Source organism: Pleurotus ostreatus, assembly GCF_014466165.1.
Source record: "Pleurotus ostreatus strain PC9 chromosome Unknown scaffold_6, whole genome shotgun sequence".
NCBI lineage: Eukaryota > Fungi > Basidiomycota > Agaricomycetes > Agaricales > Pleurotaceae > Pleurotus > Pleurotus ostreatus.
This window is the reverse complement of record NW_023503161.1, coordinates 1,395,629-1,409,886: the sequence shown is the minus strand read 5'-3', so window position 1 is coordinate 1,409,886 and position 14,258 is coordinate 1,395,629. Positions and strand designations below refer to the sequence as shown.

Sequence of the window (14,258 nt, the reverse complement as noted above, 5' to 3'; positions counted from 1 at the left end):
AACGACTTAACAAAGATGCTCTTCTCACTTCAGCATGCTATTACCGGTACGTCTGTTATAATCTTCTTTTTGCATAATACCTGAAGCTTTGTAGCCCTTTACGCCATGTGGGAGGGTTCGAAAGCCATTCATCGAGACTTGAGTAGTGGGAACGTATACTACGACGATACGACAAACTCTGGTCGCCTTGGCGATCTGGAGTTTGTTACATTCTACACGGACGATGCGGTATCCAAGGGAAACAGCCACTCATTGAGTATTAAAATCCTAAAGCCTTCTCCATTCCTTCCTTAGCTGCAATTCACAACATTCCAGGGCACCCTCCAATTCATGGCTTGCAAGGTCTCCACCAGCTATTATCTAATGTGACCACGAACTCCTTTGATGACGCTAGCCCGGCGTTTGTTTTCTTTATCTAATCCTCAAACCAGTTCTCCGGCACTGCTAGACCAGTGTTTGGCTGTTTTGCCTGATACATTGGATATTCCTGATACGTCTGATACCAACTTGCATTCTACGGAGGTTTACGACGATATCGACGAAACTCCTACCTTCCTACATAATCCAATCCATGACCTAGAGTCAGTTTGGTGGCTTCTGATCTGGACCTTGCTTCGCTTCCATCCGAAGTCAACTGCTCCTCTTGCTCCTCTTCACCACAACACACTTCGAGATCAGCTCGGAGTTTTTCTCTCCCTCTTCCCTGGAACACAGGCGCAACACATGTCCACACTCCAGTCAATCAACCTCAAGCACACCTCTACTAAAATCTCGCTCATCGGGACCGCTCAAATCTCCGAGCACGTTAAGTATCTGTCAGCTGTGTTGGTCAACATGTATACGACTGTCGAGAAATCTTTCCCCATTCCCAATACTGCTTTTCACGGATTTCACGGGGCAGTCCTGGAAACTCTCAATCTCATTTCTAGCAAAGTTGCCTATATCTCTGTTGGCAAGCTGATCCCCATCCAAGACACATTAATAGTTCTTGAGCAAGAAAGGAGAGGTGAAGTTGGTGAAATTCATGGTGAAGTTCATGGTGAAGTTGATGATAAAGTTAATGATTAAGCATGTCGCTTTGTAGATATTATATTCGCCTGTGCAAATTGTTCCCGTTAGTCTCGGCTCCAGTCCTTGTGGTCCGCGCGAGACCGTCGGCGTTTCAAATTCGCGACTGACTCTTGCTCTACAAGGTCTGGTGCAACTCGTAGAGGAGGGGGGGGTTGATGTCACGCTGTAGAAACATATGATAAATTTTGTAGATTAGTCACCATCCTGAGCCACAGAATGGGGCACGATTGCCTTGTATATCCACAGCGCGTCCACGCCGCCGCCTCCTAATGCGAACTCGAGAAGAAGAGCACAAAGAACACACACAACAATCAGCGTGACTATTATGCAAAGCTGTTTTACTTGCGACGAGAAGAAGGAAATATGATTCGGCGTTGACGCGAGCCAAGATACATGAAGAGTTTACACGAAAAAATCCGGGCAAGTCGCCCTATCCCTGGCAGATTAACATCGCGGAAGCCATCTTGCTTGGACTTGATTGCACTGTCATTGCGGGAACCGGTGCTGGTAAAACGATGCCGTTCATCATGCCGTTGTTCGTTCAACCCCAACAAGTGGTTCTGGTCATATCACCCCTTAACGCGCTGGAAGAGGATCAGGTCAGTGGCAGACAAGTTTGGCGACTGCAACCACTCACATATGTAGGCCGAGTGATTCCGCGGGATGGGGCTCAAAGCACTAGCAGTTAATGGGGAAACATATAATGATAAAATGCATGTCGTAAGCATGGCACGTTCTCGAAGCGATGAACTCACTGTCAATATCATGTTAAGGAGATGAAGAAGGGCCGAGTTCAAGTCATCGTGACATCCCCGGAGATGTGCCTCCAGCATGCAAAATTCAGGGAGCTTCTGAGTTCTCCGGATTTTGCAGCAAAGATTTGCAGCATTGTCATTGACGAAGCACATTGCATTTCACAGTGGGGCAAGGACTTTCGGCCGGAGTACGCTAAACTGGGTACACTGCGATCCTTTGTCCCAGTCCAAGTCCCGTTCTTGGTCACATCTGCAACGCTGCCTTTGCCTATCCTATCAGAAGTTCGCCACAATGTCCACTTAGAGAAGGAGTACACGTACCATGTTCATTTAGGAACCGACCACCCAAATATTGCCTGGTTCACACGGACAATGAAAGGCGGCAAGAAGGACCTGGAGTCCTTAGGTTCACTCCTGCTGGCAGAGAACATGACGGTGCTCGATGTTCCGCAGACACTTGTGTTCTTCGACGAAATCAATGTTGCAATTGAGGCATTGAAGCACCTAAGAAAGAGGTCAAGCCATGTGTCTCATCCGTATATCCAGGTGTACCACTCACGGAGGAGTCCTCGAGCCAAGAAGAAGCTTCTCAGTGTAAGGGCAACCTCAAGATGGCCGACAGCGCAGGCCTAGCAGAGGGAGAATCCAAAGAGATGAATAAGACTAACTACAATACATGAGAGAGCTGCTCACCTAGCAGAGGGAGAATCCAAAGAGAACAGGATGGGGATTCTCCATGCTAGGAAGCGAAGTATATACTGTAGTAGCGTGGGAGGAATGAAGGGTAACTGTACAGTACACCAGCCACAGGTACGAACGAATATCACAAGGTACGAGGGGGCATGTGATAATGAAGTGGAAGGGGAATGTACAGGAGTCGTGCCAGCGACCTGGGGAAGTGGGGACAAGGAGTAATGAAGTGGGAAAGGAGGATAGAGGTAGCCCGGACGAGCCCCGGAGTGTATCTACGAGTCCGAGCGAGTCCGAGGCGTCCGAAGCGCGGGAAGACTTCGGAGTCACCGGACGAGGCTCGGATGCAAAGGGAGTGAACGGAAGGGAAGCGGAAAGGAAAGGGAATGAAAGAAAGAGGAAAGGGACGAGGAGGAAGGGGATGGGACAGGGGGAAAAGGGGAAAATAGGGGTGTCCCCTTACACTCAGGAGGTTTCGGAACGAAAAATCAGGATTCTGCTGAGCACCGAGGCGGCAGGAATGGTAAGTTCTCTGAGTACAGCCGGCACGTCACAATACTGATGAAGTTTCCAGGGATGCGATATTCCCAATATTGTACAGGTAATCCAGTTCATGGTCCCTGAGTCCTTGGCCATTTGGATGCAGAGAGCTGGCCGCGCAGGGCTGACATCCCGCGTGATCCCTTCTTACACAGCGTGCAGGATAACATATTGTTGCTAACATTACATATCCAATATGTGGAGTAAATGTGCAATAATCCTTCAATATAGAGCCGTGTGATATGTGATAAATATTTACTCACAATGAGAGGTTTAAGTCAGTTGAGGATAATACTGCCGTTGCTATCTCATACTCATTACATATTGGTCACACTCGAGATAACTGGGTATGACATGCTTAACTGAGATATTCTTCAGATAGCAATCAAAATAATACCGCAGATAATATCTGATCCTGCACCCAGTGTTAGCCGTTCGTGGAGGTGCATACCAGTTCCGGAGGATCATTGGGAGCTCCACACTTCTCAGCAATGCTGTACGTGCGTAACACACATCATGATCAACACGACAAGCAGGATCACCCCAACTTAGTGCAAGTAGGAAAAGAGGCAAGTCAATTCCTAACGACTTCCACAGATCAAGGGTCTGCGTAACAATAGGAAGTAGTTGTTCGGGTTTCAATTGAGCTCGTAGGATAGCCGTGCGATGTCTCCACCTATCCGAGTCCGGCCCTTCGTCTTCTTCATCCTCCATGTCTTCATCATTCCCAATTGGCTCATTGTCGTCATCATCATCGGCTGCTGGTGTGGTGATTTCGTGATATCTGTTACTGCCGTAGTCTGTATCTTCGGCGTCAAGGATATTACTCAGTACAGAGTCCATAGTGCGATAATGATAAGGATAGGCAACGGTGTGCGGTAGGCTGATGGATTCCATATATAGAAATAAGTGTGACCGATGTGACTCACCCCCCCCTCTCTACCAAGTTACACCAGATGTCCTACAGAGAGCTCAACGAGACTTCTGTTCAAAAACTTTGACTCCGACTTTCAAGTCCGCCCGGGTCTTTCCCGAAGGCTCCTCTCTGTAGACATCTGGGAACGAGATTATGTTCCCGTATCAGCCAGTATTTGTATGTACACAAATGAAGAATGTGTGATCGCAATTGGCCCCTGACAAACGCGATCAGGTGATCCTTCCAATCTAATAGACGCCTGTAGACGAGAACACGCTCACACTCACCTCCTTCCTCCTCCCATTCTTTCATATTCCCCTACTTTCTTATACTACCTTTGACTTTTTCTATGTCTTTAGCTTGAGTGATGGGGATCTCAGGCCTCCTACCATTATTGAAATCTATTCAAGTCAGCAAGCATCTATCCGAGTTCTCCGGACGAACTCTAGCAGTCGACGCATATGTTTGGCTGCATCGTGGGGTATACTCTTGCGCAACAGAGCTGGCAACAGGCAAACGAACTCACAAGTGAGTATGGTGCCACCCGAGTACAGGAGAGATTGACAGCTGTTGCACGCAGGTATGTTGACTATGCGATGCACCGCGTACGCCTTTTGCGACACCATGGAATCGAACCTTACATTGTCTTCGACGGCGGTCCTTTACCTGCGAAGAGAGGAACGGAAAGTGAGAGGAAACAGCGGCGTGAGGAGAACTTGGCTCGGGGACACGCGCTCGCCGCCCAAGGTAAACATTCTCAAGCGCGGGACTACTACGTCAAGTGCGTGGATGTAACACCTCAGATGGCGTATCAACTCATAAAGGTGCGCTTTCATTTCATCCGTTGAGCGATAGCCACCTACGCGTGTCTTTAGGCCCTCAAGGCAGAGTCTGTATCCTACGTTGTGGCACCCTACGAAGCCGACGCCCAGCTCGCATATCTGGAACGCATTGGTCTGGTTGATGGCATTATCACGGAAGACTCGGACTTGCTCGTGTTTGGATGCCGCAATGTATTGTTCAAACTAGACGACGTCGCGAGTGTCATCACCTCCATTTCCCGAGCCGACTTTTCCTCAGTATCTGACCCCGCTGGCGGAGTTTCCTTCATTGGCTGGTCCGACGCGCAATTCCGGTCAATGGCGATATTGAGCGGGTGCGATTACCTACCGAGTATACCAGGCGTTGGGCTGAAGACTGCGTGGTCGATGTTGAAGAAACACAAGACAGCTGAGAAGGTGGTTCAAGTTCTGAGGTTAGAAGGGAAGAAGACGGTACCGACTGGATATATGAAGCGCTTCCGGCTCGCTGAGAAGTGCTTCCTGCATCAGAGAGTCTATGACCCACTCCAGGGCAAATTGGTGCATTTGACGGACGTGGGGGACGATTGGGACGATGAGGCAGATGAATATGTTGGGGAGTGCGTAATCATCACGGTTTTGGTCAACTAAAACGTTCAACATTCTGGATGTAGGGATATGGAACCTGGTCTAGCGCAACGAATTGCTGAAGGCGACGCTGACCCCGTTTCACATGAATCGATGGAAGATATCAATCCCGCCTACATCCCACGTGTTCTGAAGCAGATAGACGTCAATAGAAAAGCGAAGGGCAAGGCGAGGCGCGTTGAAACACCTACGAGCAAGCCCAAGACGCCCTCGAAGTCGGGGGGGATTCTGAATTTCTTCGGTACATTGAAACACTTGGTTTGAGAGTCACTAATCATTGGCTAAATATTACGCAGGTTCGAATGCAATCATACCACCTTCTGCAAAAGTAACCAAGACGCCTTCACTCCGGCCCACCCAGCATAGTCCTAAGAAAATGATTGTTGGTCGGCAAAGCGGTAAACGAACATTGGTCGAGGTCATGGACCAAGACCTTTCGGCGAAGCGTGCGCGACGGGAACCTGTTCCCAAGTCCAAGAAAGCCAATAACACTGACGATATGACCCTTTCCAAATTCTTCGCTCCGCAAGCTGGCCCATCGAGAAACCTACTAGACAAGGAGAACGTATGCATAGTGGTCGAGGATTCAGACTGCGAAGAGATTGACTCTCAATGCGATTTCTCAACTGTGGCGAAGGGCCATGTTGATGCAGAGATGTACATGTCGGTATCGAATGGAGTGGTAGACGACCCTGTTGAACAAGAGGATGGCTATATCTCCCCTTCGCCATCACGTTCGCACGATTTCCCCGACCTGTCCTCTCCCGCGGGTCCTACATCCCAGCGGAAGGACAGCGCTGACTTTGGGGTGGACCCCGTTTCGAGCCCGTTCTCTCCATCGGCTCCCAAGCAGAAGAAGGCGAGGCGTCGGTCGTGGAGTTACGGGCCAAACGTGGAGACCCCAACGGCGGTACGATTGAAACGCGTGTCCCGGCCTACGGATGATGGAGATAACGATGGTATTGGAATGCCCAAAGTGTTCCTGGGTCCCGACCTCAGGAGTGCATTGTGCGGCGACGACAGCGAGATAGACGGGTTCGACGATGATGATGAGTCTGAATGTTTTGGAGGCGAAGCTGACACCTCTGGCTCGACGTCGCCGCCTAGCCCTTCCCCTCCAACACCAATCGATTCCTCTCAGGTAGTTTTAAATGTTCGCGTCAGGGACGTTTCACTGGTGCTTGGCGCAGACGATATCTGTGACAATCTTGATGAAGATGCATTGGAGGCCAAAGCTCGGCGCGAACGCGTTGAGGTGGTAGCACAGGGGTGGAAAGAGCGATGGTCATTTGCGGGGAAGGCCGGTCTTCGGCGGTCGGAAACAAATGTTACGCCGATGGGAAGGCATACTCCGCTGGTGGATCGCAGTGACAGGAGGAAGGGAGGTTTGGGGCGACATCTTGCCAGTGCAAAACCTATTCCGGCCTTGGGATTAAAGCAGAGGCAGCGAAGAAGTTTGACTTTTGTCAAGCAAGGCGAAGAGCACTAGAAGGCATCAATGCAGCGATACCGACGGACATCCACACTCCCGGCAGATACATGATTGACACGCTCCCTCTTCACCACAAGGATATCTGTGCACGTGGTGGGCTTTTGTATAATATGATTATTTGAGCTGAGGCTTCCATGATAGTAAATTGGGTGAACCACGATAATCCCTTTCGGGGAAGTAAGCCACTGTCGCGGGGTTCGAAATGCACCTGTGACTCTGAGTGTATGTCATGCCCCACCAAAAAGCTACCGACGACGTGTTTTTATATTTAAATTTCCTGGAATCTCCACAGATGACGCTACGACCCAGTCTTCGAACATTCCTCTGGGCCCATGGGCCTTGAGCACTACTACTGATTGGTCTCGACTCGCCGACATGGTAAGCGCTCTGCCCCAAGAATCTCACATTCGTGCTGGTGTTGCTGCGAAGGCTGACTGCAATGTATTCATAGCGCACCAAAGGGCCAACGGACTTGTGAAATATCCCTGTATTGGATACCATCATCTCTCAAAACTAAAGCCCGAGCTCAGCCTAATCAAAGGTACGTCTATTGGAGGCAAAGACATTGATTTTTACATCGCATTCTCGTAGGGAAGACTCGAGAGGTTGAAACCACCGCATGATAACGGCTGCTAGACAGGCCTCATGGTCGTTTTCTTGATCCACCATTCAAGCAAATTAGTACCCTAAATTCCCCAATCAAGCACTTCGGTATCCTCTTTTGAACGCTTCGCGCGACAGACGTGGCCTGCCATCACAATTATGTATCCAGATGACCACCGACGAACGTGGGAAACATGTCCTGTAGTCTATATCAACCAACCACGATGGGTGGCACAAGACGAATCGACTCCAACTTTTTCTTCGATACTACCACCTGGACGTTCCGTCGCTCCCATCGAGTATAACAGCGGCGGAAAGGATTTTTGTCGACCGATGGAGGTTGCCCCGTATCAACAGCCTTGTAACCTGGCCTCGATGGGCTATCCCGAGTCGTCGCAGCGAAGCTCTCTGGATGACTTTGATGAATTCGTGGGGACTTCACTGGAGCGATCTGCAAGGAGGGGGACATATGGACACCACCCATTTCCCAGTCTTTACCTCCCCCCAGCGCAGGAATACGGCGACGTATATCCTTCGCTCCCCGAGTCGAGGGACCAAGTGCACGACCTTTCTGGTCGCCTCGTTCATAGACGACCGTCTGTCTTCGACTTCGAGCCTGAGACATACAGAAGCCAGCTAGGAGACGACGAAACGCAACCACCAGTCGGGGAAGACATATATCTTTCGCCACTCTCTGAGCCGGTGACGCAGCCAGTGACATCAAGGAATTCACTTTTCCCTGAATGTCTTCCATCCGAAGGGCCGATGGATGTCGAAAACCGCCCTCACTTGGCCATGACAGGTCTACCTCATCCAGATATTTTTGCACTCGGACCCCCGGGCGCTTCCGTCCGCCGGAGAAACACATCGCCCCCGCTGCACACCATGGACACAGAGACCAGCGTGACATATCTGCCCCATCCGTCTCTACCGAGTCCCGAGCGTGATCTCAGCATCCCATCCCGAGGTAGCCGCTTGTCGAGAGAAAGATCAATGTCGACCCCCGTCTCACACCGTCCCAAGAAAAAGTCGAAGATGCACGAGTGCGAGATTTGCCACAAACTCTTCCCAAGGCCAAGTGGGCTGCAGACACATATGAACACTCACACTGACTCTAAACGTACGTGTTTGGGGCATGTACGATGATGGATCTAATAGCGTGATACCATCTAGCGTTTCCGTGTACCGTCCAGGGATGTAACAAGCGTTTTGCTGTTCGTTCCAATGCCAAGCGTCATCTACGTACACATGGCATCATCCCATCCCCTCCCACGAATGACCCAGAGCCTACGCCATATATTGTCGATTTCAACGATCCGGTAGTCTTGCCGCCGTCGTATTCGCCGCAATCGCAATCGCTGAAAGGCCCCACCAAACTGCACTGGGTGCCACCCAGCCTCGCCACTCGAACAAACGTCAAATCCCTCAGGACTTGTTCCGAAGTCGATTCGGAGTCAGATGACGGTGGCGAGTGCTTCGACCGTCAGAATGGGGTGGGATCGTTCGCCCCTGCTTTACCCATGCCTCTGCGAACGGTTGTGCCGACGATGCCTGTTGGCCCTCACGACGAGTTCTTTGAGGAGCGAGATTCATATTTGCCTGCCGGCTCACATCCCTATCATCCGACACAGGTGCGTCCCCCAGCGGATACAGCAGAGGAACCCTCGCTTAGTAGTCTTCGTTGTCCACCGTCTGCAGTTTAGGGGATTACCTGGCCCTGCGCCTCCAATGCTCCAAGCTGCCGTGTATTGAGAGGTTGGTGATCATGCAGCCCGAAGGGTAGACATTGTAGCCGTGGATCAGAGTGTTGATCTAGGCGTGTATTAAAGTAGCCAGGCGGGCGACGACGTAATTCTTCTGTATCTTGTCGACATGTATTACTTGTAGGATCGGTCGAGGCGCGGACCTTTAATGCTTCAGGCCGCTACATATCGAAGTCCGGCCTTAGCGTCGTATACCTCCGCCGAAGGATGGATGATCCTTCTTCTGAGAGTACAACAAGCGATTAACCACTCCTATGGGCATATCATATAATTCTGGGAGTGCGCTAGCCGACGCATATCCTTCGTGTATGTCCGTATCAGCGGTAGGAAAGAAATGCGTGTATGAATCTATTGGAAGCGCGTGAGCAGTGCCCATTCTCTCACAGAAAATAGAAGTCTGACCAGTGATTGAACTCATTTCAGAGAACGATGGCGTCGCGCGGATTGCGAGCGCAAAATACGTGAAATACGTTAGTAGAACGAGGAGGACGGTGTAAGACGGAAGTAGCAGCGTCCATTCCCTATCGTTGTGTTAATCAGAGAGGTGGTATCGTTTGTGCACAATACGCTGCGTACCGGTTCGGATACCACTCGATTCCAAGCCAGACAATCCATTCATCTGGGAGAACTGCCCACAATATAAATACGATGAATAGAAGCAATGTAGACGTCCATGCAACGAATCCATAGAATTCCGGTGCTCGACTGTGATGTGCTGGCGAAGGAAGAGGCGGGAAAGGTGCCACTGGGAAGACGGGGGATGTGGGACTTTGCATTTCCCCCCTGGACATTCTTCGACGGGCCATAGCCATGGAAATCTAGTTTGTGGGCGTAGCTGACGATGAGATGAGGCGTGACGATGTGACGACGTGACGGTCTTTCACTACATTTTTGATCGTTTGAAACGACAAGACCGACCCGCTGGAGTGAATGTTCAGGATGCTATCTCATGACAAGCCATTTATATAAAAGAATGAACACTTGGGGGTTACTCCACATGCTAGTAGCGCATCCGGGCTTAGCTTAGGTTGAAGTTGGCGGCTAGGTGTTCCCCATCGACAGTGCATAGCATCTCTTACGGTCGGCGGCGGGCCAAAGAACCTCTATCAACTCGGAGTTGGCAAAGCGGGCCGTCTAATCTTCGCGTGCATCGTTCAATATGTGAAGAGCTGCAGCTTTTTAATGATCCAGTCACTTTAAGGTGGTTCAATTCTCTATCCTTAATGCCGGCGGTAAATCCTACTTTCTGGATTTGTTTATACAGCTAGTTCACATCTGTAGTTTTAAAGTTGCTCGTAGAATTCTACGGCCTCACGGACACCGTCATCCCACTGAAGATCATTCTGAAGGTGATGTCCAGCACCTGCCACCATCCAGAACCTAACCCCACTCACATCGTCCCCCAAGAGACCACTCGATTCTGAATCCAACTTCTTTGCCTTGATCAGATCCACAACGCTACCACGATAATGCTCAGCAGCACCTCTCAGTTGCTTGATAGACATTACCCTACCCTTCTCAGCCGCCAAAATCATAATCCTGCAGCTACACGGCTTCCATCGGCCGCTTGGGATGATGCTGGAAGGCTGGTCGACGTGCGGAATGTAGTCAGGCGTATATCTGGTTGAAGGCTTTCATAGTGCGACATGTTCTTAGCGAACGCATCGAATTCGCTATCCGGCTTAGTGTCGCAGAAGAAGGCGCGTTTGACCCAATAGGTGTTGGATAATGGCGACTGTGGGTGTAAGAAGTGTTTCCACATTCGAAGAGTGAACCAAGGAAGGAGGCTCACGAGCCGTAGCAAGGATTCGAGGCAGCCATAACGAGCCCTGCGACAATCACATCTCCCGCGTCAAGGATTTGGGATAGACCTCCCCCACTGGAGTGACCAACAAGGACAACTTCGGTCTTCTCCTTTTCCTCGACGTATTCGATGCCCGCCGCGAGATGGTTTGCTCGTGCCCGCTTCGTGGTAAACCACACCATCGATATTAAGCTGGGGTACCAGCTCAATCCATGCCCGCGAAGAGACAGCGCGTAACACGGAATGTTGTGCACCTGCGAAAGGTAGGACATCCATTCGATCCAGACTCCCATCCCACCATGCTGAGCGTCTGCGGGGTCCAACGTATGACGCTGGAGGTTCGGCAGCTATGAGTTCAAGTCTCCCATTTTCGGTGTCCACGAATATACGAGAGAGTCCCGATGGGTGAGAGCATGGCCCTGCGGCCGGTTTCGTCCACCGGAGATAGAACATTGGGTGAAACGAACGACCTGCGTCACTGGGGATTATATACCTGCTTTCAAGATCGCACCCGATGCATTCCGTGCCCGCAACTGACTCCAACGGGACGGCGTACACACCTTCCATTGCGGTATGAACCCACTTCTGGAGGGCACGACATGCCTCGGGAATGTCTGTCAATTGAACCTGTCTGGATAAAGCGTGAACTACGCTCTGGATTCAGCCGGGAGACGTTTAACATACAATCAATCGCCTTGGCTAGTTGAACGTTTGAACCTAGGAACTGCTAGGTTACAAATCCGAGTTATATTGTCCCAATGAACCGAATGCATAATGTACAATGAATAATGGGCGAGGGATCCAACCTATGTTAATGATGCTATTCAAGACAACTCTGCGTGGACGCGCCGAGGCACTAGAGAATGAGAATCGACCAAAGACGATCGCGATGTAGAGAGGCAAAATGGGCATTGCAGCACGAAAGACAGGAGGAGCAGAGCACGAAGACGGGGGTCTCGAAGGTCGAGCCCAACATCCGTCATTTTGGTTTTGGTTTCGGAACGAATTCACTGGGTAGCACGAAGAGTTTTAGAAAGGATTGAAAGAGGGTGGCGCGGAGAGATGGTTGGATACATCAAAGACGTGGCCAGAGGGCGAGTAGTGGGAGTCCAGACTGAGCCTAATCCAGGACGATTATAGAGTAGAAATCACCGTCGGGCGATAAACATACCGAGAGTCCAATGAGCTTGTCCGGGAATCTAAGCGAGGCCAGCCAGAAGGTCGGGCATAGGGGTTATGTATCGCGTAGGGAGGGTTGGCGTAATGGCCAGAGGAATGTCCAGTACAGATAGGCGGGACAAAAGCCAGGCTATAAGGCGCAGGAGTGGCATAGTAGGGCAGTCCACTGACGTGAGATCCATAAAATACAGGCCGATGGGCGTAGTGAGGAGATCCATAAACAAAGGGAGGGCTCGGATCCAAAAAATAGCCTGGCAATCCGTGATATGTTTCAGTAGTCGCAAAATGGTCGTTCGCGGGTACAGGTCGGCCCAGGAAATATACAGCGACGACGAGATTGGCGTAAATCTGACCGTGGAGAGACAATTTGGCGTCCTCAGCATTAGAAAGAGATGTAAATTCGACGATAGCAGAGGCAGTATCCACAGAATCAGGGAGCATGTCCGTAGAAGGCCGAAGAGTATCCGAGCTGTTTAGCGGCCCGTTTCCCGAGGCTGATAGTAGTTTGAGCTGCTTGATTGGACCAAAGGGATAGAAAAGCGGCTTCAAATCGGAAATCTGCGAGAATAGGAAGGTCGGGAGATTTTTCACGAGAAGGATGTTGGTTGGAAACAAAGCTACGGAGAGGCAGTGAGCATCGGGTAGTCCGCCGAGCGTGGACGCAGCAGTCATGGGAGCTTCGGGAATAGGAGCGTCAGAACCTAATGAACCGTCCGAAATGCTGGCATCTAGGCCGACATTGCGATCACCGCCGTCAAGAAAGCCTGCGGTGAGAATGAGTGACAAAGCGAAAAAAGAGTAATGTATATTGACCTTGGGAACGTTGAACCACAGCCCATGAAATATCGAGCGTATGCCCTCTGCAGCGAGTTAGTAAGAGATGAAGTGAGAGCACAAGCTAGTACGTACTTCAGCTGAGTCTGTGAGAGCTTACTTATAGCGAGCTTTGCTTCTTCGTGAGTAGACATTACGACGAAGCCCCGACGGCGAGATGCATTGTCAACTGTTGCCAGGATAACACAATGAGATACCTTCCCACATGTGCTAAAAGCTTCAGCTAGCTCATTTCTGGTGGGCAGCGTCAAATAACGAGCATCATGTCGGGAGAAGACATAACCTTACTTGGTCAGATCGAAAGGGAGCCCAAGGACATATAGGTTACGCTTTTGATCAAGTCGCCTTTCGCCGTTGCTTTGGGATTGAAGCGATGTCACTGAACTAAGTGCGGCATATATAGCAGCGTATGTCAGAGCTCACAGTTCATATACGCACATTTGATTTCCACCAAGCATATATCCGGCTAAGCAGAGGGCTCTCCTGTTGAAGTTACCCATGAGAAATACGGTGAAGATCCCGAACATGTATATGCTAGATACCTGGATGCATCCCGCGAGTAGAAGCACAGTTCCAACGATCGACAGTCGTTGCTGTCAGACTCGCAAAATTCTCGTATGGGGCCTGTCTAACGCGTTAAATGATGTTGGTAGAGATTGAAACCATGCAGTCTACCAATCTGGGATGAGAACAACGAGACAACCTGCTGACTGGAGACTGGTTCGCGTCAGATGTAGAGAGCAGAGGACTCATAAAGTGGAAGAAGTACCGTTATCCGCAAGATTTGCAACTCGAATGCTCAACGCCGTATTGGATTTTCGTATTGGCGGGTGACCAGGAGTTACAACTCCCGAGGCCATGATCTGAGTGCAGCGCGATTAGTTCTCAGTGATGGCCAAGGATAAGCAATAGAATTGACTTGCCTGCAGGATAGAACGACGAGCAAGCAGGAAGTTGGAGGACAACAAGCCCATCGGCTTTGACGAGGTTGGAGGTTATTATACCAGGAGCGTGGGAGTATCTCTAGATCATGTGATCGCAATCAAAGGATCACGCTACCCCATCTGCAGCTTTCTGCGAGGTGAGCGCGACCTCGACGGCGGCTATAATCTGGCATAATAGGACTGCATTATTCCGACCCGTCGCCACATTTTCCTCTACGA

The 14,258-nt window shown here is 50.4% G+C and overlaps 9 protein-coding genes across 9 annotated transcripts; 5 read left to right on the top strand and 4 right to left on the bottom strand.

The window, feature by feature from the left end:
* Positions 1-15: 15 nt before the first annotated feature.
* PC9H_008724 (uncharacterized protein) lies at positions 16-1,068 on the top strand (the record flags this gene model as incomplete). Its single annotated transcript, XM_036778232.1, has 4 exons — positions 16-46; positions 95-256; positions 316-400; positions 432-1,068. The coding sequence occupies 4 exons, from the start codon at positions 16-18 to the stop codon at positions 1,066-1,068; spliced, it is 915 nt and encodes a 304-aa protein (XP_036629660.1).
* A 530-nt stretch (positions 1,069-1,598) lies between these two features.
* Positions 1,599-2,459, top strand: PC9H_008723 (uncharacterized protein; the record flags this gene model as incomplete). The annotated part of the gene is made up of 2 exons (XM_036778231.1): positions 1,599-1,670; positions 1,845-2,459. 2 exons carry the CDS (start codon positions 1,599-1,601, stop codon positions 2,457-2,459), a joined length of 687 nt encoding a protein of 228 aa, XP_036629659.1.
* A 1,178-nt stretch (positions 2,460-3,637) lies between these two features.
* PC9H_008722 (uncharacterized protein) lies at positions 3,638-3,899 on the bottom strand (the record flags this gene model as incomplete). The annotated part of the gene is made up of 2 exons (XM_036778230.1): positions 3,638-3,662; positions 3,733-3,899. 2 exons carry the CDS (start codon positions 3,897-3,899, stop codon positions 3,638-3,640), a joined length of 192 nt encoding a protein of 63 aa, XP_036629658.1.
* A 440-nt stretch (positions 3,900-4,339) lies between these two features.
* EXO1_2 (Rad2 nuclease) lies at positions 4,340-5,423 on the top strand (the record flags this gene model as incomplete). The annotated part of the gene is made up of 3 exons (XM_036778229.1): positions 4,340-4,500; positions 4,553-4,796; positions 4,848-5,423. 3 exons carry the CDS (start codon positions 4,340-4,342, stop codon positions 5,421-5,423), a joined length of 981 nt encoding a protein of 326 aa, XP_036629657.1.
* A 90-nt stretch (positions 5,424-5,513) lies between these two features.
* Positions 5,514-6,909, top strand: EXO1_1 (Rad2 nuclease; the record flags this gene model as incomplete). Its single annotated transcript, XM_036778228.1, has 2 exons — positions 5,514-5,661; positions 5,717-6,909. The coding sequence occupies 2 exons, from the start codon at positions 5,514-5,516 to the stop codon at positions 6,907-6,909; spliced, it is 1,341 nt and encodes a 446-aa protein (XP_036629656.1).
* Positions 6,910-7,890: 981 nt separating this feature from the next.
* On the top strand, positions 7,891-9,218 carry PC9H_008719 (uncharacterized protein; the record flags this gene model as incomplete). Its single annotated transcript, XM_036778227.1, has 2 exons — positions 7,891-8,635; positions 8,689-9,218. 2 exons carry the CDS (start codon positions 7,891-7,893, stop codon positions 9,216-9,218), a joined length of 1,275 nt encoding a protein of 424 aa, XP_036629655.1.
* A 241-nt stretch (positions 9,219-9,459) lies between these two features.
* PC9H_008718 (uncharacterized protein) lies at positions 9,460-10,090 on the bottom strand (the record flags this gene model as incomplete). Its single annotated transcript, XM_036778226.1, has 3 exons — positions 9,460-9,626; positions 9,681-9,799; positions 9,855-10,090. 3 exons carry the CDS (start codon positions 10,088-10,090, stop codon positions 9,460-9,462), a joined length of 522 nt encoding a protein of 173 aa, XP_036629654.1.
* Positions 10,091-10,561: 471 nt separating this feature from the next.
* Positions 10,562-11,040, bottom strand: PC9H_008717 (uncharacterized protein; the record flags this gene model as incomplete). The annotated part of the gene is made up of 3 exons (XM_036778225.1): positions 10,562-10,621; positions 10,673-10,771; positions 10,828-11,040. The coding sequence occupies 3 exons, from the start codon at positions 11,038-11,040 to the stop codon at positions 10,562-10,564; spliced, it is 372 nt and encodes a 123-aa protein (XP_036629653.1).
* Positions 11,041-12,111: 1,071 nt separating this feature from the next.
* On the bottom strand, positions 12,112-14,069 carry PC9H_008716 (uncharacterized protein; the record flags this gene model as incomplete). The annotated part of the gene is made up of 10 exons (XM_036778224.1): positions 12,112-12,202; positions 12,254-13,025; positions 13,075-13,121; positions 13,171-13,329; positions 13,384-13,479; positions 13,534-13,578; positions 13,638-13,719; positions 13,771-13,812; positions 13,865-13,958; positions 14,019-14,069. 10 exons carry the CDS (start codon positions 14,067-14,069, stop codon positions 12,112-12,114), a joined length of 1,479 nt encoding a protein of 492 aa, XP_036629652.1.
* Between the last annotated feature and the right edge of the window lie 189 nt (positions 14,070-14,258).